This window comes from Galeopterus variegatus, unplaced genomic scaffold (genome assembly GCF_000696425.1).
Source record: "Galeopterus variegatus unplaced genomic scaffold, G_variegatus-3.0.2 Scaffold2681, whole genome shotgun sequence".
Taxonomy (NCBI): domain Eukaryota; kingdom Metazoa; phylum Chordata; class Mammalia; order Dermoptera; family Cynocephalidae; genus Galeopterus; species Galeopterus variegatus.
Window position 1 is genome coordinate 111,628 of NW_007728792.1, and position 25,366 is coordinate 136,993.

The following is a 25,366-nucleotide window of genomic DNA, read 5'->3' on the forward strand; positions in this document are numbered from 1 at the left end:
GCACTCTCCTGAGTGCACCACGGGCTCGGCCCCAAAATCCAGAACTTTTTGAAGGCCAACATGACACTCAAAGGAAATCCTTACTGAAGCTTTTCGGATTTTGGATTTTCGGATTTGGGATGCTCAGCCAATATGTATTCTGCAAATATTCCAAAATTTGAAAAAAATCTGAAATCTGAAACACTTCTGGTCTCAGACAGTTTGGATAAGGGATACTCAACCATATATCAGGGTGATAAGGGTTCCTTCTGTGTAAGAATAGGGAGCAATTCCTTTCAAACATGACAGTTTTAAGAAAATTAACATCAGTTATTTGAAGAAATGAAATAACAGGCCAAGTAGTTTTTTGTCCTGTTTTAAGTTTATTAAATGTTCTATTTCTCCTCTTGTTAAGTAACAACAGGCCTGTTTCTGAGACTATTTCTTGAGCTTTTCCTCAGGGTTTATCCTACCTGGTTTTTTTCAGAGTACTTTCTCAGAAAAGAGTAAATGGTACTCTTTGGGCTGTAGTAGTGTTAACTAACATAAAGTTGGGTAGCTAAATTGTAATATGTGGTAGATGACAGAAGGTAGATGATAAAGGTAGTTTTTGAGGAAGAGGCAGCCGTAGTGTCAGCTGGAGAAAGCAGAAGGGAGTCTGCCCAGCTAACTGTAGAAAAAAACATGGGATCTGGTGCAGTAATGGGAAATTTAAAAAGAATGTATCCTTGGCACTTGGGAGGGTAAGAGGTGAGCCCTGGGTTTATTTGGCAAAAATGAGAGAAAATTACAGCCTAGGATGATGGAAGAAATGTTTGTTGTATTTCATAATATGTTTGTATAATGATTTAGAGTAGATATGAGTCTGGATAGTGGGAGCAAGTTTTAAGACCTCTGTCCTTGGGACCTAAAGAAGGTCATTTCACAGTTGTTTTTGAAAAGAGATCTGAATGAGTGTGCATAATTACATTTCTGAACACAATATCTGAATTTTACATTAGAGTTTTACCTTGGTGATGTCAGCTAGTGATTTTCAGTCTGTCTTGCAGAGGTGGACTGGGAGATATAAAAGGAAAGCTAGGTTTGATTTTTACCTCTGGGAATTCTACCTAATATGTTTTTTAAAAAGTTCTGCCAAAAAGTTCAAAACCACCACTTTGGTCCACTTTTCATTTAGATTGATACTAATTAGTCTACAGTGAAGCAAATATCAATTTAGATACTGCCATTGTTTAGAAGCTGTTTCATTCATAAAAACGATAAGTTTCAAAATGTGTCATCTGATTAAATTAGAATTTAGACAGAGTGAAGTCTGGCTTGAGGAAGTAACCGCTTGAGCTAAAGCCACCCTTAAATTAGAATTTAGCACATTCTTTTTAATATGCTATTATCAGTATTTGGAAATAGATCAGATTTTGCTAGTTAGTATTAGTGCATTCTATATGCTGTGGAAATTTTAAAGAAGTGATAGGAGAGATGAAAATGGCATTAAAAGAAAAAGAAGAAACCAGTTTGCAAAGCATGGCCTTGGACTACCTGAGGGTCCTTGAGACTCTTTGAAAAGGTCCACAAAGTCAAAACTATTTTTATAATACACTCATATGTCTTTTAACAATGGGCATATGTTCTGAGAAATGGATTGTTAGATGATTTTGTCATTGTACAAATTTCATAGAGTGTACTTACACAAACCTGATGGTGTAGCCTACTACACACATAGTCTATATGGTATGGCCATTGTAAAATTATGGGATCACTGTCATATATGTGATCCATCATTGATTGAAATGTTGTTGTGTAGCACATGACTGTAATACTAACACAATTTCTCTCATCTCTTATGAGTATACTGTGATGTTTAACAGGGATTACTGACAGGAAATGGTGTCTTTGCTCTGATGGCTAACGGAATGTGTACTTGTGTACTCTTTTAAAAATATCTGTCTTAATTTCTAATAAATATTACTAAACGTAGCCCACATACATAAAAAACTGTTGGAGTTCTCAATTTTTAGGAGTGTAAAGGGGTTATAAAACCAAAAGTTTGAGAACTGGTAGCCTGTGAAAACCATAGTAAGCTGTTGGAGCATTATTTTAAAGAAAAAAATTATTAAAATGGACAAATAATACTTAATAAATTATAAAATCGTTCAAGTAGAACTGAAATAATAAAAAATGAAAATTTTAGTTACCTAGTCCTATTATGTACATGTAACCGTATTACTAATAGTATGATATATATCTTTCTAGATTTAGCTCTATGCTCATAATCACATGTATATTTACTGGAAAAGTAGTATTGTGCTATCTTAAATATATTTGTATGGGTAGCTCTGTCTTATTTTAATAACTGTAGGTATTTTGCTGAATGGATATAGTGTAACTTATTTTCAACCTATTCTGTAATTATTTACAATTTGTTCACCAGCACTGATTGTGTAAAAAAGAAAACTCACTTATATTTATGGAAAATTCCTAAATAAAATGCCAGCCAATAGTTATACCATTGCTATTTGAAAAGAATCATATGATAACAAGGGGATGCCTCCTAGCAATGCAAGGATAGTTTGATTTTAGAAAATCTGTTAGAATTATTCATTTTGTAATTGAAAGGATGGAAAAACCTGTAATTATCTCATTGGGTGTTGAATAGCTATTTAGTCAGCATTCATTTCTAATAGAACAAAAGCTCATAGTAAAATAGGAAGACGTGGATAACTAAAACCACAACTCACAACTCAGCCCCATTTTAATGTTATGAAACTAGGAGTGTATCAGTCAGGTGAGGAACATTTGGATTTGCATTGCAGCTCCACCACCTGTGTCTCTGTGAGTGTGTGGTTTCAGCCTCTTGTAGCTTCAGCACCTTCATTTTAAAAATAGAAACATAGTTATCTCTTTTGGGGTCAGAATTGTTATGTGGATTTTTTGAGATTTATGTAAAACCCCTTAGTATACTTTAAAGATTCTAGATAACTAAGGGGATAATTTGTTATTGAAGGAAAAGTACAGAAGCACACATTATAAGAAAGGTTGTGTCAGATTTTATTCTGTTTTCTGTTTTAAATGATGATTTATGTTGTGCTGCAAACTTGCTTGAATCACTATAACTTCTAAGTTCCCTTTTAGAATCCTAGTTAAATGCTTAGGTAGAGGCAGTATAGCACAGTGATGAGCATGGACTCTGCAGCCAGAGCTCCTCAGTTCAGATCTTAGCTCAGCCATTTTCTAACTTTGTAATGTTAGTCAGATTATTTAGCTTCTTTGTGCCTAAGTTTCTTCGATTTAGAATGGGGATGATAGTATCATCCTTATAGTGTAATTAAGTTTAAGTGTAAAAGTGTTATTGGACTTAATGTAAAGTACTCAACACTGTACTTTATACATAGGTTGAACTGTATAAGCTTTAGGTACTGCTGTTGATGATTTGGCTAGATTATTTTCTTCTTAAATTACAAAATAACAAAATGTTCATTTTTGAAGTCTTAGAAATTATGGATAAACCAAAAAGGAGAAAAAAAGGAACATCCTCAAAATTCTACCACCCAGGCAGAGTAAATAAGTTTGCTGTGAATTCTTGTAGACTTTGTAGTGCATGTAAAGTCCTTCCTTTCTTCCCTTCCTTTCTCTCTGCCCCCTTTCCAGTCTTTATCTGTTGCATTCTTCTGTCTGGTCAACAAATACCAAGCACATGCTGCAAGCTAGTACAAGCTAGTATTGTGGTAGGACAGTGGGATTACAGTGGTGAACAGAGAAATAGGTCCTGTCCTTTATGGAGCTTGGTGTCTAGAGGGAGAAACAGATTTTCAATCGAAATAACAGAGCTGGTTATAAATGGGGATGTTTTCTTTTTCTCTTTTGTATATATTTTTAGATGTTTTGTAATTGACATGTATTGATTGTACATGTTTATGGGGTACAGAGTTATATTTCAGTACATGTGTACAATGTGTGATCAAAACAAGATAATTAGCGTATTCGTCATTGTAAAAATTTATCATTTCTTTGTGCCAAGAGCATTTGAGCTTCTCTCTTCTACCCATTTGAGAACATACAATAAAGGGTTATTTTCTGTCAAGGAAATGTATGTGGAGGTTTGAAGAGTTTCATAGGAAAACTTGATATGATCTAGTCTGGGTGTTTGGTGTTGGTAGATCTCTTATCAGTTGGAATAAGAATTGAACCAAAGCACTGTAGTTATATAAAAGTATATTGAAAGACTGACACATTTGATTATATGAATATAAAAGTAAAAAATTTTAATGAACAGATGAAAAATATATTTGTAGTTCTTATCACATATGAGGCTGATTTCTCTCATATAAAGAAGCTTCTATACGTAGATAAAAGATTAATAACCAAATGGAAAGTGAGAAAAGGTTATGAATAGACAGTTCTTAGAAATGCAAGTGACTCTTATAAGTAAAAAAAAGAGGCTCAGTTACCACTTTTAGTAAGAAAAATGTAGTTTACAGCTATAATAGGGTATTTCTGTCCTGTGAGATTGGCAGAGATCAAAGAATTCAATAACGTATTGATGAGGTTAAGTGTATGAAGGTACTTCAAAAAGTTTGTGGAATGATAAAATTAAAAGATAATACTAATCTTGCCATGAACGTTTTGAAGTACTCTCATACATGTGATGTGTAAATCAGATAATCTCTGTGGAGCGTAGTTTGTCAATGTGACAAAAATCACAAATGCACTTTCCCTTTGACCCAAAAGTTCTGCTTCCAGAAATTTACCCTATGACCATGTATTACAGTGTTGTTTGTAGTGAGAAAAGATTGGAAATAATTTAAAAGTCCATCACTGGTGTACTGGTTAAATAAGTTGTGATGCCTTCATATAATGGTAGCTTTTTATATACTGGTATGTGTGTAGCAGTCACCAAGTTATGTGACACAAGTAAGGTGCAGAATTGTGTGTAATGTTTGCCACCATTTGTGAGAAAATATGTTTTAAAATATGCACTTATGCATAAAACATCTGTGAAAGGACATGCAAGAGATGAATAACAATGGTTCCTTCTTAATAGGGAGACTGAGGACAGGTGAGGAATCTTGTTTTCATTATATATACATAACATAGATTTAAACATGACCTATTTTGCAAAAGTGAAATGGTCTTTCAGAAATCATAAAGCAATGGATAAAAATATATAGTAATATTGATGAATATAAACACTGGTTTGGATTTCTTTTTCAATTTGATCTTTTTGTATGGTTTCTTCAGACTTTTTTGACTGGCTCTGTTCCATTTGAGTCTTTGTTCTCCTTTCTGAACCAGTTTTCCGTGTTGTGTTCTCTGTTCTGTAGTTAGGAAAAATGAGGCTGACAATCCCATGCCGTGCAGTGACTTGTACACATCTGCAGTGTTTCGATGCTGCCCTTTATCTACAAATGAATGAGAAGAAGCCCACCTGGATTTGTCCTGTGTGTGACAAAAAAGCCGCCTATGAAAGTCTAATATTAGATGGGTAAGTATATCTCTTTTAACAGCTGTTGGCTATGTCTTCATTCAATACAGCCTGATATAAATGTACTTAGCACGAAGTTCAGATGTTTGCATATTTTATTTATACTTAATTATACTCAATCTTAAACTGTGGTTAGTGACCCTTTTATCTTTATGATATGATTTGTGTTGGGGACAAGAGGATGTGTATATTCTTTATTTTTGCTTTCAAGATCATGTTTTTTTTTTTTAAAAAAAAAAACCATGAGAAAGAGGGAACAGTCTGCTTAGTGATGTCATTTTGCTTACCTAGAACTTCTTGAAGTAGCAATTAGGGTCTATGCAGAAAACTGGAGGAAGTTATAGGGTAGATACAATCACATTACTGCAGCTGGTAAGATCAAAACTGGAATTCATGCCCAAGGTTTTCTGACTTTGGAGCCCAAACTCTTTTTTTGTTCTTCCTAAATTGCATTTTTTATTAGCAGCATTTGAATAAATATTATATTTGCCAAAAATTAAATTATGAAGAATATATTCCTGAATATTTAATATAGTCTTGACTATGTTCGTGTATGTATTTGATCTTTTCTTGTGTATGTTGTTTATAAGAATGTGTTAATGAAGACTATCTTATAAAGTTATTGGTTATATTCATCAGGAATATATCTTTGAAGTATATCATCTTGAATATGTATGCTTGACTGTATTTATTATGTTGAATATACTCTTGATTAGAATTTTAACTAAGAGCATAACTAAAAGTCAAGAATATTTCTTAACACACATTTGTGGCTGCTCAGTACATCTTGTAAATTCTGTGAATAAGTCATTTGTGGAGTTAATCCTTCAGCAAATTAACTTTTGGGAAATTGGCTTTTGGCAAACTGGCCCTTCATTAAATTGGCCATTTGACAAATTGGTGTTTGGTGAATTGTCCCACTTCATAATAGGTCTTGGTTGCTATGGAGCAGATCTTTTATCTTTCTTCTTTTTCAAATTTATCTTGGTTACTTACACACTTATACTTTTATGTATGTATCTTAGAATCCAGATTAAGTTCTGTGGAAAATCCTATTGAAACTTTGGAATTACAACAAATATCAAATCTTGACTAATAGGTTATTATTTGTATCTAGAGATGCTAATAATTTTTCTGTGTTGGTGCTGTACACAGCAGCCTTACCAAATGCTCTGGTTTGGTTTTTGGTTTTTGGAGTAGGACCTCCGATATAATGTATGTAAGAAGAGCAGTAATAACCATCCATGTATTGTTCTTTACTTCAGAGGAAATCTTGCTAAAATTTCATCATTAAGTAAAATGGTATTGTAGATTTTTGGATGACACTATAGCAGATTAAAAGAGTTCTCTTCTATTTCTAGTTAGATAAGCATTTTCTTTTAGTCATGAAAGGTATAGCATTTTATCAAATATTTTCCACATCTACTGAGATGATCATACATATTTTCTCCTTTAATATGATAAGTGGTCAACTACATTGATATGTCTTCTGCTATTGAGTGACAGATTCCTGGGATAAATCCTACTTGGTCAGGACATATGGGTTTTAAACAATTCTGAATTTAATTTCATTTAATATTTTTTGTTCATATTCGTTCAAAAGTGACATTACCATATGATTTTCTATTATCCTACTGTCCTTGTCTAGGTTTAGTACCAAGGTTCTCTCTTCTTTGCAACTGTTTATTTTGATGATGGTCTTAAGTACTAATTTAATGTATTTAGTAAGGTTTACAGGTCCCATAAAGTTATCAACTTTCCTTGAGTCAGTTTTGATAATTTTTCATTATGTTTTCCCCCCAAAAAATATGTTTTTGATATGCAGATGATCATAATATAAGAGCAGCTTTATTCATAATCATCCAAAACTAGAAACAATCCAGATGGCCTTTAAATGGTGAGTGGATAAATAAACTGGGTACATTTGCACAGTAGACAGTAATCTACAATTTATTTGACATCCTGGAATAGGCTAAACTATAGAGATGGAGAACAGTTTGCCAAGGGTTAGGGATAGTGGGATGAGTTGACTACAAAAGGACAGCACAAGGAAATTTGGGGAGGTGATGGAACTATTCTGTACCTTGATTATTGTGGTGATTACATGAGTTTACACACTTCTTGAAACTCAAAATTGAAAACCAAAGAAGTGAATTATTCTTTATGTAAATTTATAAATTAAAAAAAATTTAGCTGTTAAATTCTTAATTTCATGTGTGTTCCTCCCTTAAGTCAGTATACACAACATCTAAAAGTTGAGTGTAATGCTGGCTGGTTAGCTCAGTTGGTTAGAGTGCAGCCTTATAAAACCAAAGTGATGGGTTTGGAACCCCATACATGGAGCCCAAACTCTTAAACGTTATCTCTTGTAGCATATTGCATATGTCAGAATTTGGAAAAATGGTATGAACTAATTTTCAGTAAGTGAGGTATCCTTTTTTGCATGTAATCTATGTACCACTGTTAAGATTTGGAAGATGCCGTTAATGAAAAGATTAAAATAAAATCATCAACAGTCCCATCCTATGGTGATGCCTTTTTATTGATGTATTTAAAAGAGTGAAATCATACTTTATGTAACGATTTGTATGCACATATGATTTTCACTCAATATGTAATGAAAAGAATACTAGATCTTTAAAGATACTATAGCAGCATTTTTAGAAAAAGGGTTTTTTTGGTTTGTTTTTGGTTTTTACACACAAGGATCACCATCCTTATTGCAAAAAGAACTCTTAAAAATCAATCAGAAAAATCTAATCAGAAATTTGGTGAAGGGCTGGCCCGGTGGCGCGCTGCTACAGTGCGCCGCTTCGGAGTGCGGCGGCGCTCCCGCCGAGGGTTCGGATCCTACATACAGACCGGTTCCTGCTCACTGGCTGACTGAGGTGCGGGCGCGACACTGAGGGTTGCAATCTGTTGCCGGACACGAAAAAAAACAAAAAGGAAAAAAAAAAAAAAAAAGAAATGTTCTTATTAAACACGTGTGTTTCTCTGAGTGTGTGACTTATCTGTTCACATTCTTCACCAAATTTCTTTTTTTTTTTTTCTTATTAAACACGTGTGTTTCTCTGAGTGTGTGACTTATCTGTTCACATTCTTCACCAAATTTCTTTTTTTTTTTTTCTTATTAAACACGTGTGTTTCTCTGAGTGTGTGACTTATCTGTTCACATTCTTCACCAAATTTCTTTTTTTTTTTTTCTTATTAAACACGTGTGTTTCTCTGAGTGTGTGACTTATCTGTTCACATTCTTCACCAAATTTCTTTTTTTTTTTTTCTTATTAAACACGTGTGTTTCTCTGAGTGTGTGACTTATCTGTTCACATTCTTCACCAAATTTCTTTTTTTTTTTTTCTTATTAAACACGTGTGTTTCTCTGAGTGTGTGACTTATCTGTTCACATTCTTCACCAAATTTCTTTTTTTTTTTTTCTTATTAAACACGTGTGTTTCTCTGAGTGTGTGACTTATCTGTTCACATTCTTCACCAAATTTCTTTTTTTTTTTTTTTCCTTTTTTTTTTTTTTTGTTTTTTTCCGTGTCCGGCAACGGATCACAACCCTCAGTGTCGCCCCCGTACTGGACCGGGACCGGCAACGGGATCACAACCCTCAGCGCTGCACCCGTGCCTCGCTCAGCCAGTGAGTGGGAACCGGTCTGTATGTGGGATCCGAACCCTCGGCGGGAGCACCGCCGCACTTCCCAAGCGGCACGCTATAGCAGTGTGCCACCAGGCCGGCCCCTTAGAATTCTTTTGAACCATTTGAGAGTTGCGTATGTCATGCCCCCTTTGCTCATTAATATTTTAGGTTGCATTTACTAAAAATACTTGATGTTTCGTATTGTTTCTACTTTTTAATTTTAAGTTACCCTGTGATATGAACATTTTTGAAGCTGGCATTTTGTGTATGTCTGTAAAGTTTTCCTTAAGATAAGTTCTTAAAAATAGAAATGCTGAATCACAGACACTATATAGCTTTAAGACTTTTAGTATTTGTTATTAAGATGCCTTGTGGAGAAGTAAGCTCTCCTGTTAAATTATTTCACTCTCCTGCCAACAGATGTTACATTGGCCATTTCTCAGTCCTCTTCCCATTCTTACATATTAAATCTTATTTTTTAAAATGTCTATCAATTTTTTAATTGTAAAGATAGCTCATTGTTTTGATTTCTACTTATCGTGCTATTTAAATTATCAGATATTTCTTTGTTCCATGTATTAGTCGTTATAATATCTTTTACAAATTGCCTCTTAATATTCCTTTTTTAAAAAAAATTTTTTTCAGTGAGGTTGTTCATCTTTTTCTTACTGATTTATAAATGCTCCTTATATATTGAGGATATTAATTTCTCTGTCTACATATGCCAAATGTATTTTCCCAGTTGGTTTGCCTTTTAATTTTATTTATTGTGGCTTGTTTTTATTTTTCATTCAGAAGCTTTACATTTTGATTTCAAGTGTGTCTTTTCTTTTTGGATTTCTGTCCTTAAAAGTCCTAGAGATTTTATATAAACATTCACTTGTTTTTCATCAGAGACATTTATAATAATTTTTTTTTCAGTTGTGTAGTTCTTCATTTCTTATGTATTTCTTCATGAATTCATTCAACATAATTGTATTAGATCATTTCTTTTGCTTATAATAGAATATCTGAAACTGGGTAATCGATAAAGAAATGCAATTTATTTCTTAGAGTTTTGGAGGCTGGGAAGTTCACAGTTCAGGGTGTGCATCTGGTGAGGGCCTTCTGATGGGAACTCTCTACAGGGTCCTGAACTACCAGGGTATCACATGGTGAGAATGGTCTGAGCAAAAGAGAACTAAACTTCTTACTTGCTCTCCTTATAAAGCCGTCAGAGTCACACCTATTACTCCATGAATGCGTTAATCCATTCACAAAGGCACAGTCCTCATAAATCTAATCACCTCTTAAAGGCCCCACCTTTCACATACCATAATTGGATTTCCCACCCCCTTAACATCATTAGAATGGAGGTCAAGTTTCCAGTATGTGAACTTTGGGGAGATGCATTTGATACACAGCAACAATACTTACCTGTTATGTCTTAGATACTGAGTGTAAAATGGTGAACACAGCATTTCTAGTGTGGGAGACAGTAAAAAATTGCATATTAAGTGTTACATGCTACGAAGGTAAGGAGTGGACTATGTGAGGAAAACGGAATGGAGAAGAAACTTTAGGGTAGGGAGTGGATGATTCCATTAAGGTAGGGATCACCCAAGCCTACCACCCAGATTGGTTGTCAGTAGTCTTAACAACATTTATTTCATTTCTCCCACGGCCTTGAGATACTACCTGTATCATCTAATATAGTCTGATAGATACTAGTGTTAATTTCTGAACTGCTGTTTGTTCCATTGATCAAAGTATTAGTGGGCCAATACAAAACTAGTTACTTGATTATATGTTAATATTTCTTAGACCATTTTTTTTCAGAATTTTCCCGACTTGTATTACAATATATTCTGCCATTTTCACTTGAGTAAAAGTGTTCTCAAATTACACAAAACAATCATGTTTGAATTTTGCTTGGAATTATACTAAGTTTTCAGTATAGTTGGGGAAAGTAAACATCTTCTCATGGAAGAGGGATTTTTTCCTTTTTACTTATTTTTACCAGCTTTATGAGTTATGAGAACTGCACATATGTAAAGTGTACAATTTGATAAATTTTGACCTGTATATACCTGTGAAATCATCACCCCAACAAGATATTGAATATATCCATCACACCCAGTGTTTTCTCTTGTATCTACTTTTTCCCATCACTCAGTCCTCAGGCAAACACTGATATGCTTTCTGTTCCTGTAGATTAGCTCAGATTTTTTAGAATTTTATATGAATGCAGTCATAAAGTACATGCTTCCTTTGTCTAGCGTTTTTTACTCAGCATACTTATTTGAGATGCCTCCATATTGCCACATGTACTGATAGTTCATTTTTATTGCTGAGTCACTTTCTGTTGTATAGATAGATATGCCAGTTTATCAGTTCACATGTTGATGGGTCTTTTCTGGTTTTGGGCTGTTGCAAGTAGAGCTGCTGTGAACATTCCTGCCCAGGTCTTTGTGTGGATAACTGTTTTCATTTATCTTGGGTTAGGGTTAGGGTTAGTGGAATGCCTGGTCACATGCTTGGGTGTATGCTTAACTTTTTAAGAAACTGTCAAACTGTTTTCCAAAGTTGTTGTACTGTTTTATGTTTCCACTAGCAATATTATGAGAGTTCCAGTTACTTTGCATTCTCACCAACATTTGGTGTGGTTAGTCTTTTTAATTTTAAACATTCTAGTGGTATACAGTGATACCCCATTGCAGATTACTTTGCTTTCCCTTTTTACCAATCATATTGAGCATTTTCTGTGTTTATTCTCCATCTGTATGTCTTTGGTAAAATGACTCTTTAAACTTTTGCCTATATTTTAATTGGGTTTATTTTCATATTATGAGTCTTGATGGTTCTTTATGTATTCTAGATACAAATTTGTTATCAGATATGTGATTTGTAAATATTTTCTGCCGTTTTATCTTTTTAATCTCTTTACAATGTCTTCTACGGTTTTTTTGGTGGCTGGACAGTATGGGGATCCTAACCCATGACCTTTGTGTTTTAAGGCTGACCTCTAACCCGCTTTGCTAACCAGCCAGCCCTACCAGTGTCTTTCAGATAGCAGAAGTGCTTAATTTGGATGAAGTCCAATTTATTAAGTTTATCTTTTATGGACTGCGCTTTTGGTATCATATTAAGACATTACCCCCTTACTGTAGGTCACAGAAATTTTCTCCAAGTTTTTTTTTTTTTTTTTTTTTTTTCAGGAGTGAAATACTACAAGGAAGAGGACATCTTCTCCTCCAGAAAAGCCTTAAATATAACTCTCAAGAAAGTGGAGCTAGGCAGCCGAGAGGCCACCTGATGAGGCTGAGACTGCGGCCCTGGCTTCTGGCTCTACTCTGCTGTACCTTACTGTGAGACCTTAGATAAGTTTGGTTTCTCATCCTTGTCCTGGTTGTGGGGCTGGTTGCAATAGAGAGTGTCTTTGACCAGGATGAGTTTTGCAGTTGGCAGGGCAGTACCCCTGTGCCATGTTCTATATCAAGTTAATTTTTGTGTATGGTGTAAGGTAAAGATCAAGATGGGGTTTTTTTGTTGTTGTTGTTTTTTGTTTTGCATGGTCATGTGATTGTTATACCACAATTTATTTGCTCAGAAGATTGTTTTTTCCTGATTGAATTGCCTTTGCACCTTTCTCAAAAATCAGTTGCTGTATGTGTGTGGGATCTACCTCTGGACCCTGTTCCCAGTGAATTGCGAAGTAGTGGTATTATTTCTCCTCAAATATTTGATAGAATTCTGTAGTGAAGACATTTGGGCCTGGGGTTTTCTTTGTGGTAGTCATTAACTACAAATCCAATTTCTTTAATAGACATAGGGCTCCTTGGGTTATGTATTTTTTTTCAAGTGAGCTGCAGTAAGTCTGACTAGAAGTTTGTCAGTTTTATTGATCTATTCATAGAATCATATTTTTTGTTTCAGTGATTTATCTGTGTTTTTCTTTTTTTTCTATTTCATTTGTTCCTGTTCTATTTTTTATTTCCCTTTCTTACTTTCACTTTAATTGGCTCTTTCTAGTTTCATTTATTGATTTGAGACCTATTCTAATAGGGAAGATTATTGCTATAAATTTTTGTTTAAGTACTGCTTTAACTACAGTCCGTACATTTTATTACACTTTCATTTTCATTCAGTTCAAAATATTGTCTCATTTGTTTCTATTTTGTCTTTGTCTTACGGGGTGTTTTGTTTAGTTTCCAAATACTTGGGGATTTTCCAGTTAATTTTCTCATACTGACTTTAATTCCGTTTGGGTCATTGAACATAATTTGCATGCTTTGAGTTATTTTAAATTTATTGAGATTTCTTTTATGTTCATACTTTTCCCTCCTTCCCCCACCCCTTGATCATTTTTTGTTGTTATTAAAGCTTATAAATTATTTTATTATATAATAACCTTTGTCTACTTATTTTTGTTTTATGTGCTGTGTTGGAGGTTGTTCTTATTGCCAATCCCAGCTAGGAGACTCCGTCCAGGTGTCTATTATCTGTTTAGCCACTGATATATTAGATGATACTCAGTAAGTCACTTAATTTTGTGTTGTCTGTTACAAATGTAAAACCTAGGAGGAAGGAACAATAATAGTTGTTATAAAGTATGAAATACTGAAATACCAGATAAAAAAAAAGATCAGGTTGCATTACTTTTTTCTCCAGGGTAATGCGTCTTTTTTTATTTTACCTTTGAACAAAGCCATTGATTCCATGTATGTGCTTCTTAATTGGTTTGTAGGCTTTTTATGGAAATTCTCAATGACTGTTCTGATGTGGACGAAATCAAATTTCAAGAAGATGGTTCTTGGTGTCCAATGAGACCGAAGAAAGAAGCTATGAAAGTATCCGGCCAACCGTGTACTAAAATAGAAAGTATGTGCAGAATGGCCGCAGAGAGCAAAGCAATGAGACTTGTGCAGCGCTGGCCACTAGCCTTACATTTGGAGCTCAGTTTGCTAACTTTATCTTTTGATCATCTGTCACATATGTAATTTCCCCCCAAATGCTTTTTATTCTTCCCTTTAAAAATGCGGTAAGGTTTATACCATCTTATCAGCCTTTTCATGGTATATTTTTCACATGTAAAATAAATGAAACAGTCACCTAAAATCATTTTAATGTATAGTGTTTGTTACAAACTGAAAAGTTACAATTGACATTTAAATGAACAGTTTGTCATAGTTGTTCTTAGAGTATCTGTAGGCTGAACCCCATGTGAAGGTGTGGTTAGAGAGGCAGCATCATCCATTGAGGGATGGGGGTGGGAAAGCGGTCATAGTAGCTGCCAGGAAAGTGAACAAATTGTTTCCTTCTGTCTCTTTGTGGGAAGGAGTTTTACTTTGCTTTGTTTACCTAGAAAGTATACTCATCCTTCAGTTCCCTGCCCCTGTCCACACTGAGTGGGAAACTAAGGGCAGTTTGAGTAACTGAACATAGTTTCTTTTTATCTAACACAATCTACTTACTGTATTTGGGTTTTGTTCTGACTGTATTTGAAGTTCTATCAAACAGTGTAATGGATAATAGATTTTCAGAGTAAAAAAGAGAGCAGAAATATAAAGGATTTATGCCAATATTAATTATTTTCCTGTGATTGATGCTAAACCTAAGAGTACAATGACCAAAGTTTCTCTCATCTTTGGGAAAAATGGGGAGTGATTTAATTGATTAGTTATTGCTATTTTTCCATTATGAATAAACAGTTAATTTTATTTAAATAGATTACAGAGAATAATATACTTTTCTGTAATAATGTGAGTTGTTATGGTATATGAGATTATCTTAGTGGATGGAAAGAATGTAGTAGATAATTCATAAGAAAGGCTTTAAATGTCTAAGTAAGTGAGACGTTTGGGGGTTTTTCCCACTTATTAGGGTTTTCATCTTTTTGTGAAGTTGTGGCTTATGGCAACTAGTTTGTATATTCTTTGACATGAGTGTGATTGCTAGAATGGAAGTATCTGATTCTGACTTAACTGTACCACATGTCTGTAAGAATACACAGCAGTGAAACCACATACTCTTGTCCCATGGCCTGAGACCAGTTACCTAACTCCAGATGTCTGTCTATGAAATGACTGCTAACCTGGGAAGACAGGGTAAGCAACAGGATCTGCACAGATCATTGACAGTACTGGAGAGAGACTTAAGAGCAAGCTGTCTGAAGGAGGCTTTTGACCCTCTGTCAGGGAATAGAGCTCTCCCCTATGTCCCCAGGTAAGCAGTCATATTACAGATAAACACCTGGTGTTAGGGACTTGGTTTCTTTCCATGGGGTGGAGTATGTGGCTTTACTGGCTGTATATTGTTATGGATATACTACATAGTCAAGACTTTTACAGCTAAATTTTATAGGTGTTATATACCTTTGATTTTTTTTTTTGTCTTTCTTCTATTTCCCTACATGCAGGTTCAAGTGTCCTCAGTAAGCCTTGTTCAGTGACTGTAGCCAGTGAGGCAAGCAAGAAGAAAGTGGATGTTATTGACCTAACAATAGAAAGCTCTTCTGATGAAGAGGAAGACCCTCCTGCCAAAAGGAAATGCATCTTTATGTCAGAAACACAAAGCAGCCCAACCAAAGGGTTTGTTAATTTCTAGTTCACTACTGTTCATTACATTTGCACTAACTGTTCTTGGGATAGGTGTGTAAATGTCTCTTTGAGAAGTCGCATAACCGTAGAAAGCTATTTTAATTTACCTTTGTTCAGTTGAAATATTTTGAAGGAAGCATGTTGTTTATAGTAGAGCAAATTTTGATGAAGAAAATATTCACATCTTTGGGAAGTGAAAGTTTGAGTTATTTCATATACGTAATACTTTTGTTATTTTCTCGAACCTATTTGTAAGGAAATTTGACATCTCAGACTGACATGAGGAAGCCTAGTATAACGGAGTATAGGACTGGGAATCTGACAAGTACGTGTTCTGTAATCTTGGATGAAATACTTACCTTGTTTAAACCTCCTGTTTTTGTTCTGTAAAGTGGGGTTAAATAATGCCTACCATATAGGATTATTGTCAGGTTTCAATGAGGTAATGAATGAACTTAGCCAGTGTCAGGCACATGGTAGTTTCTCAATAAAAATGGATTGCCTTCCCTCTCATCCTCTTCAGGGCAGAATACAGGCAACAGGTGTATTCTAGCATGTATTATTTATGATTTATCTGGCAGAAGCCATTACTGACCTATCGTAAAAGACAGGTCCAAGTATCTAGCAACAAGTTCTTCTCACAGAGAGATTTTGAATCACCCAAGGAGGTAACAGGATTCTTTTGATGGCACATGAATGCATTTTTTCAAACTTGGGTGGGCAAGTCTCCTCTCTTATTTTTTCCAGTGTCTTTATTGGAAAAAAGCATAATGTCTTTTATGTCTTTATAGCATAAAATTCACCCATCTTAAGTATATAATAGCACAATTCAGTGATTTTAGTAAATTCAGAGTTGTACAATCACCATTACATTTCAGTTGCAGAATATTTCCAACACCCAAAATACTATCCCTGTGTGTGTTTGCAGTTTTATTCCCATTCACCCCTGAATCTAGGCAACCACTGATATTTTCATGTAAGTGTGTCTGTTCTGGACATTTTATATCAATGGAATTGTATTCTGTACTTTTGCAACATTCTTTTTTACAGCTCTTTTATAGTTACTTTGAAACTACTTTTATAGTTACTTTTAAAAATTAAACCTTTAGAGCTGCCTTCTTTACTGTTAAAAAAAAATGTATTTCCAGATATGATTTACACATAATAAGGGCATATATTTTCTTTTACCTATTTAATTAGAATGAGGTTTTTTTTTAAGTATAACAGAAAATGAGGAAAGTATTTAGAGTGGGCTTTTTTTTTTTTTGTAAGCAAATGAGAAAGAATAGAGAATGAGAAATCAGTAAAACTTATTTTAACTTACAGTCCAGAAATTATGTGGGCAGCTATTTTTTAAGAGGTATATTGTTTTAGTAAAAATTATTCTTATTAACAATTTTACAAAGTAAGCAAATGAGAAAGAATAGAGAATGAGAAATCAGTAAAACTTATTTTAACTTACAGTCCAGAAATTATGTGAGCAGCTATTTTTTAAGAGGTATATTGTTTTAGTAAAAATTATTCTTATTAACAATTTTACAAAGCACCAAGAAGAAAGTAAAAAGTATCTCACCTAGAGAGATCCACTGTTAATATTTTGATGGCAATTCTAGCTAGCCCCTTTTCTTGAATACCTACTGGAATCTTTAAATTTAGTATTATAATACCTAATCAGAAGGAACTGGTACATTAATCTAAGATGTTCAGAAAACCTGATGTTTTTCTGTAATCAGAGAGAATTTTACATATTGTGTTCCTATCTCACTCTCTGGAAATTGAACGGTTACTTTGTTGTTAATAAGGAGGTATTCTAAAGATAAGAAACAAAGAATAAGGATAAATATTTATGTTCCTGGATGAAGAATCTTTAGGAATTGGTAGCAAAATTGAATCTTTTTAATACTTTTATGATCATATAGTAGGAGCACCCAGTAAACTTCAGGTTGGTTTATTAATAAAAATTGTCAACCCATTTTCAGACATTTAAGTCTGGGCCGAACATGAACTCCATGCAATTCTGATCTAATACACAATCTGGAATACTAATATTTGCTTTCTAGCAGCATTCTAGTAATTTACTTTTGTGCTGTGATATTGTGGATAAAGTTACAAAAATTTAAAATATATATCTACACTTAATAATTCGTACATGTGCCTGTGTGTGTATTTGCCAATTCTGTAAGGAGGCAGCAACAGATTTTAATAGCTTTAAAAATTTTTTTATTACTTTATAACATCACATTGTTATACCCATAATTGCACCAGACATAGATATTTATATTTCTTTATGGAACTTCTTATTCATCTATGTAAATCTGTTTGTTTTTTGCATAGGCTCTAAAGATATTTTATGTTTCTGAATGTGAAGATTCTGATAAAACAAAAATCTGCCACCAGTATATAATTTGGTAATCCTAACTAATGACTCGTTTCAGTTATTCTATATAAAACTGAGTTCGTGTTAGTAGTTGCAAAGTTCAGGTAATAGGAATTAACCAATACCAGATAGTTTAGCTTTTCATATGTTTGCTGAGGTTTTAGATGTTGATTTAATAATTTGTACCCCCATTAGATTTTGGCATTTTCGCTTGTTTTGACAGTGAACATTTTGGTATTGGAGAAAAAAGGAATAGTTATTTAATTGTTTAAAGTTTCATGTTGTTATGTGAACTGGACATAAGCAGCAATTAAGAGGCAGGAGGAAGACAGGCACTTTTTCTTATAAACCTACAATTCTTTTAGTTTCTTTCAGTGACAGAAAAATGATAGGTTAAATGTATTTTTTAAATAGGAACTTTTAAAGATAAACGAATCAGTCTCAGTCTCTCTCATTGCATATTTGTGTATAAATTGGTCTTCAAGAGCTTGCCTCTTAAACATTTAAAAAAGTAAGACTAAGGTATTAATACTGTGAGGTAGCCAGAATAATCAAAGCCACTTTTTTATCTTCCTTCCCAGCACTAACACATACCCAATCTCTTTCCCCTTCTTACCCTCTGTGTCCCTTCTCCAGTTTCTGATACGCATTCCTTTGTGGGAGGTGGACTCATGTCATTTGAAAACACTTGGTGATTTCTTGTTCCTCTGCTTTCATCCCTATAGAGGACCACTGTTTTCTAACCTCCAGAAAGAGATGAGCTTTAGATACAACATAACTTATTTAATTTCATCCCAAGTTCTCTCTTCCCCAGGTCTGCCATTTCTAACATCACTCACATCCTGCTTGTGCTTTTAGGTCTTCAGGTAGAATTGGGGGTCAAGAAACCTCCTGATTCTAACCTAAGCAGGTTGATCTTTGGAAGATGACTTCTTTCTATTTTCGTCTACCTCTGGAAAATGTTTTGAAATACCAGGCTTATGTTATAGCTTTGAGCATATTATGTTTCACATACTTCCTAAATGGATTGGTTTTTAATATTTCTAAACTCTGACCTGTGTCATTTATCTACTTTTCTGAGACTAACATAGTTGCCAGCACAACCATATATGTACTCTCAAGATGACTTTGTTTTTCACATTACCAGTGGCTCCATATTTTTGACAAATACTACAGAATAACAGCTAGACAAGGTCCTCATGTCATAATGCATACCTGTTTTGGAAGGACTCTACTGTCTAAACAGGTTGTGTTTATTTAAATGGTTTAACATTTAAATCGAAGTTATGTAATAGTTTGTCAGTTATTTAGAATATGAAGAATATCATGCGAATGTTATCATTTTATATTTAACAATGTGAGCAATAATAGGAAGTGTTTTAAACCAAGAAGTCTTGAGTTGTCATTCCAGTCAAGCTTTGTGAACATGGTCCCACTTTAAGTTTCTATGAAAGTTGCACTTACTTCATCTTTGTAATGGTCCCTTCCAGCTACAGAATTCAGTGACTCAGTCATTAAACTTAACAGTAGTTGTCTGACAGTGATTTGGGATGCATACCTTAATGTTTTGACCCTGTTCACATCTCATTACTTGTTGGCAGGATGGCCACCATCAACCATCGCATCAGTAATGTTGCTCAGTTTCTTATGTTCATTCAAGATGTTTTTCTCTTTTCCAAAGTTCTATTTGTTTACCTTGGGCTAAGAGAAAATGCAGATTATATAGGAAGAATGCAAAATCATCTCTTTAAATCTGAACTTTTTCAAAAATATGTTTAATTATACTGCTTGAAATTATAAAGTTATATAGTGTGTATATATTTTTATATAGTACCAATTGTAAAGTATTTCATTTGTGTGTTTAATTTGTATTTTTAGTAGCAATAACAGCTAATTTCAAAGTCATAAACCCTCTTTTAAGAATACGTGGTATTTTTATTTCTGGATATTATATCTTCAATCCTGAATAATCATCTTATTCTAATTTCTGATTGTGGCCTAACTGCCGTCAAGTTGGCTGGCTTTAGGATCAGCTAACTTTGTTCAGATGATTCCCAGATAAGATTGCAAATAATGTATGCAATTCAAGTTAGAATTGAAGAAATTCTAGTTGAGCTATGGCAAGTAGCTTCACTCATAAAGGTGCCCTGATTTAAATCAAATCTTAGGAGTCCTCTATTTTAGTTTTATTTTTTTTATAGGTAACATTACTAATAACCACATACATGTTATATATACGTTAATAAAAGTGTGTATAAAGTATATTTCTATTTGTGGATGAAAGTGTTGTGTCTTTCTCCAGCACTGTACGTTATGTTTTAATGTCAACTTGCTCTTATGTCACAGCTGCTGTTGAGAGCCAAGATACGTTCATGTTAAAATGAAGGCTGTTATGAGAGAGGAGAGTAGAGCGGAGTACTGTGTAGTGAGTAGTTGCCAAATAGTTATGCTGAAACTTAGTGAACGTATGACTGAGATTGCCCAGTGGTGCTGCTGTTCTCTCCTGCAAACTAACAGCCAGACTGTTTGTAATTTCCCATGCTATTTAAAACAGGGTTCTCATGTATCAGCCATCTTCTGTAAGGGTGCCCAGTGTGACTTCGGTTGATCCTGCTGCTATTCCGCCTTCATTAACAGACTACTCAGTACCATTCCACCACACGCCAATATCAAGCATGTCATCAGATTTGCCAGGTATGTGGAGAGTTTTTGTTTTCTTTTGTTTTTTTCCTCAGCTTTTGTTTATTTTTAATCTTAATTGGTGGAGCAAATATAGTTTTAAAATTTTAAATAGAAGCGCTAAGGAAATTTAAAGCCTTCATGTAAAGGTTGTATCTGTTTTAATATATCTAACATTCAGTTGTTATTTTAACTTCAGAGCAATCTATAGTTTCCTGATGATAGGAAATACAGTAGACTAGTAGAAAAACTTTATGGAATTTATTCTCCCTTGAGAGAATTTGTACTCAGAGACTTCTTTTTTTGGTTTATTTATCATAGAAGCTTCATAGGTTAGGGAGAGTATTTTCTCATTCTCTTCTTGGTAGCGCATCAGATCTTCAGAATATACTGATGTATTTTGGGGCCAATTTTGTCTACCAGCATTTACCTTGTGGATTTTATTCCCCATATAAAGATAGGATCTGCCATCAGTGTCCCTAGAGCAGTGCTTAATACTTGGGTATATCTTTTATATATACAGTAGACCCCCTTTATCCACAGGGGATATATTCCAGGACCCCCAGTGGATGCCTGAAACTGCAGATAGTACCATACCCTATGTATACTATTTTTTCCCCTGTACATGCATACCTATGGTAAGGTTTATATATTAGGCACAGTAAAAGATTAATAACAATAACTAATAATAAAATTGAACAATTATGACAATATACTGGCATCCCTACTCTTGCACTTTGGAGCCATTAAGTAAAGTAAAGTAAGGGTTACTTGAACACAGCACTGCAGTATTGCTGCAGTCTATCTGATAACTATGTCAGCTACTACATGGATATGCTGGACAAAGGGATGATTCATGTCCAGGGTGGGATGGAGTGGGATGGATGAGATCTTATTACGCTACACAGAACAGCATGCAATTTAAAACTTGTGAATTGTTTATTTCTGGAATTTTTCATTTAATATTTTCGAACTGTGGTTGGGCACACAGGTAACTGAAACAGAAACTGTGGGAAGTGAAATTTCAGATAAGACGGAGACTACTGTAAAATAACTCAACACTTAAAAAACTCAAAGTTATTTATTGTCTTAGTACCAGGACTTATGCAACCAAGGTCATATTATACAAAATTTAAACATCTCCCTTCTTACTCTTCTGTCTCTCCATAGCCACCATTGTTTTTGCATACATTTTTGTCACTTGAATTTGAGCAAGTTGCAACCAGTGCCTCTAGTATTCATGACTTTCATTCTCCCTGAAGGGCTGTTTTTATTAGAATAGAATTCCCTCTTCCTGTAATTTTCTTCTCTAGATTTATGAAATTGGTTTTGACCCATGGTTTATTTTTCTTTCTCCCCTTAGTGAGGTCTATATTTTAAGCACAGTACTCATTCTTCTGGGCAAAGTTTGTGTTATTGAAACAATTAATAGTTGTGTTATTTGGCCTAGTATAATTTTGCCACTTGAAATTTATTTAGCTTATTTGAATAAAATCAGTACTCATTCTTCTGGGCAAAGTTTGTGTTATTGAAACAATTAATATTGTGTTATTTGGCCTAGTATAATTTTGCCACTTGAAATTTATTTAGCTTATTTGAATAAAATTTAGTGGAAAAGTATAGACTAAATATAGTATCCATCAAAACAACTTTTTAAAAATACTTTTTGCTTCTTAAATGTGTTTACTCCATATGTAATTTGGGAACTGGTATTTTTAAAAGTTCTTTGCAAACCCAGCTAGCACCAGTTGTAAAGTATTGGTTGTATACAAAACCTGATGCTAAGGTACGGGTTGAGGTTTCGTGGCACATGATGAAGATGGAAATTCAGAGATTCTTCGTTCCTAACTGCCGTGTATTGCTGTAACCTTGGCTAGTTTGAAGAGTGTCCACATGTCATTTTAGTATGTATTATAAAAAAGCATTCCAAAGGGATTTGTTTCCTAAAGACCTTGAATTAAAAATCAATCCTGAAAAAAAGATAATGAACATTTTTGCTTATTAAAATGACCCTGGCCATTTAGCAATAGCATAGACAATTTATAAATGGCTTGCTCTGTTCATTTTCATATTATGTGAGCCTGGATGGATTTTTAATTTGGGACAATTTTTATTATTTCAAAATTTGGGCATAAAGTGAGACTATTTCTTTTTAAAAAGGTGCAGATTTGAGAAAAATGCAGGGAAATATGTCTGAACCATATATTTACTAAAATGCATTTCAATCTGATATTGAGGAAATAATAATATCCAGGGCTGATATTTAGCCAATATAAACCATTATGGTGATACTGGTTGTTAAAATGTTGAAAAGCTGTTTTACCAGTTGGTAGATCGAATAGAGTAGGATCTGTTGTGCTTTAGAAGAATTGCTAGCTTATCGTCATCTATGAATTATGTAGCAGTTACTACATCTAAATAGTTTTTACTTTGGTTTTATTGTTAATGTGCTCTTTTGTAATTAGCAATTACTTTGGTTTTATTTTTGTGCATAATTTTTATGTAATTAGTCATACTGTGCACTTTTGGTATTGATAAATCTAATAATTTATAATAAAATATTAAATAGAACACCAAGAATGGAAAGATGACAGTTTTAATAAATTTCTTAACATTCCTTTTAAACATCATAAACATGAATCTTCTGAATCTGCAGGAGAACAAAGAAGAAATGATATTAATAATGAACTGCAGCTTGGAACATCTTCTGATACTGTGCAACAATGAATACAAAATAAAACAAATAATTTGTATTTATGGAATGGAAAACAGCTTGATTATTTCAAGAAAAAATATGAATGCCTTATTGCTAGTGCCATCTTGTCAGGTGTGAATGGTGCTCAAAAGTTGTTTCATTAAAATTTGAAAGTGCTAAACATTTACATACTTAATCATGTAGCAATCATGTTTTGTTAAAGTTTATGGCTCAAGTAAAGAAAATGTTATGTTCAATAAGGGAAAAAAAAACTAAATGAGTCAGTTTTCCATAATGAAACATTTAAAATTTAAAAATTACAATTTTATCAGTGTTAATAAAATAAAAGCATTTATATTGTACCGTCAGAATTTTTAACACTACCTGCTTTTTAGTTAAAAATAATTGAGCATTTTCAACCATGAAATACTTCGGAGGGCATAAAAATATATCAGTATGATGTGTGGCAATTGAAACTTATGGTGAAATAAGGAAATAGCATTTTGCAAAACGTATAAAACAAGGCAGTAAAATTTTAATCACTGTTGATGAATTTCATCTGTTTGAGAGGAGTTTTAATAATTTTAAAATGCAAGACTTTGATAGTTTAGTTTTTTATTAGAAGGAATAACATCTGAAATACTATATCAAATTTTACTGTTAGTGTTTGAGAAAAGATGGTTTCAGTGAGAAATATTTACATTAAAACCGTACTGGATTTTGTATAGATAGCACCTGTGTGATGCTTGGAAGGCAAATTAGAGTTTCAACGAAAATTTTAGAAAAATTTCTAGCCATTTTATTATGTTGTTAATATAAGTCACCATATGCAGTCATCTGTGGATGAGGTATCAAAAGATACCAAGTGAATCTCTTAAACCTTTTCTAAATAGACTATACTTACTGGCATACGTGAAATCATCAAAGAAAATTACAGTACATCTGAAGAGCTGGAAACTGAAATAATGAAAATAGGAAGAGTCTTTGGACCTTGATGGGCATCCACTAATGATAGAGCTGCAAAAACAGTTTCTAAGTATATAAAACCCGTGCATTTATTTTAATTAAAGTTATAAAATGGGAATAGTGAACATCTAGAAAATAAGTGTTTTTGAGTGATTTGGCTTCAGTATACAATATCCCAGCAGAAATGTCAATAATTTCTTTAGTTTTATAAAATGTTTCCAGTTATTAAAATAGACTGAGTGATACAAGATTCAAAGTGACTGAACATATAAAACTGAAAAACTAAAACAGTAAAAGTGTTCCCCATAAATATGTTTGATTTTGTGTCAATTAAAAAATGATTAAAATGGGGGCCGGCCCGGTGGCGCACTGCTACAGTGCGCTGCTTGGGAGTGTGGCAGTGCTCCCGCTGAGGGTTCGGATCCCACATATAGACCGGCCGCTCACTGGCTGAGCAAGGTGCGGGCGCAACACCGAGGGTTGCGATCCCGTTGCCGGTCCTGGTCCGGTACGGGCACGACACTGAGGGTTGCGATCCATTGCCGGACACGGAAAAAAAGACAAAAGACAAAAAAAAAAAACCTTCTTTTTTTTTTTTTTTTTTTTTTTTTTTGTCTTTTTCCGTGGTGCGGGCGCAACACCGAGGGTTGCGATCCCGTTGCCGGTCCTGGTCCGGTACGGGCACTACACTGAGGGTTGCGATCCATTGCCGGTCAAGAAAAATGACAAAAAGGAAAAAAAAATTATAATAAAAAAAAATGATTAAAATGGTAAAAAAAAAAAAAAGTAGAAGCTATTGTAAAAATGAAGAAAATATTATACTGTTTGAAGCAAAACAAAATAAAATTGCTAAATTAAGCCAATTAACAGTCCAATAAACTTTTTGTGGCTTAGTCAATAATAGAAATATTGGATATATAAAACTCCCAGAAGGTATTATAAGGGATAAAATTTTGGATTACTGTTTGGC

At 33.9% G+C, this 25,366-nt stretch overlaps 1 protein-coding gene across 7 annotated transcripts in view; it reads left to right on the forward strand.

The window, feature by feature from the left end:
- The window catches only part of PIAS2 (protein inhibitor of activated STAT, 2), a 123,135-nt gene that overhangs the window by 86,932 nt on the left and 10,837 nt on the right, over positions 1 to 25,366 (forward strand). For 6 of the 7 annotated variants that reach the window (XM_008582610.1, XM_008582612.1, XM_008582611.1 and 3 more), the window contains 4 exons: positions 5,298 to 5,458; positions 13,828 to 13,961; positions 15,499 to 15,670; positions 20,611 to 20,750. In XM_008582610.1, coding sequence (XP_008580832.1) covers positions 5,298 to 5,458; positions 13,828 to 13,961; positions 15,499 to 15,670; positions 20,611 to 20,750 — 607 coding nt within the window. Of the gene's footprint in view, positions 1 to 5,297; positions 5,459 to 13,827; positions 13,962 to 15,498; positions 15,671 to 20,610; positions 20,751 to 23,391; positions 23,627 to 25,366 lie in introns of those variants that run through there. The other variant, XM_008582614.1, reaches the window with a different exon arrangement.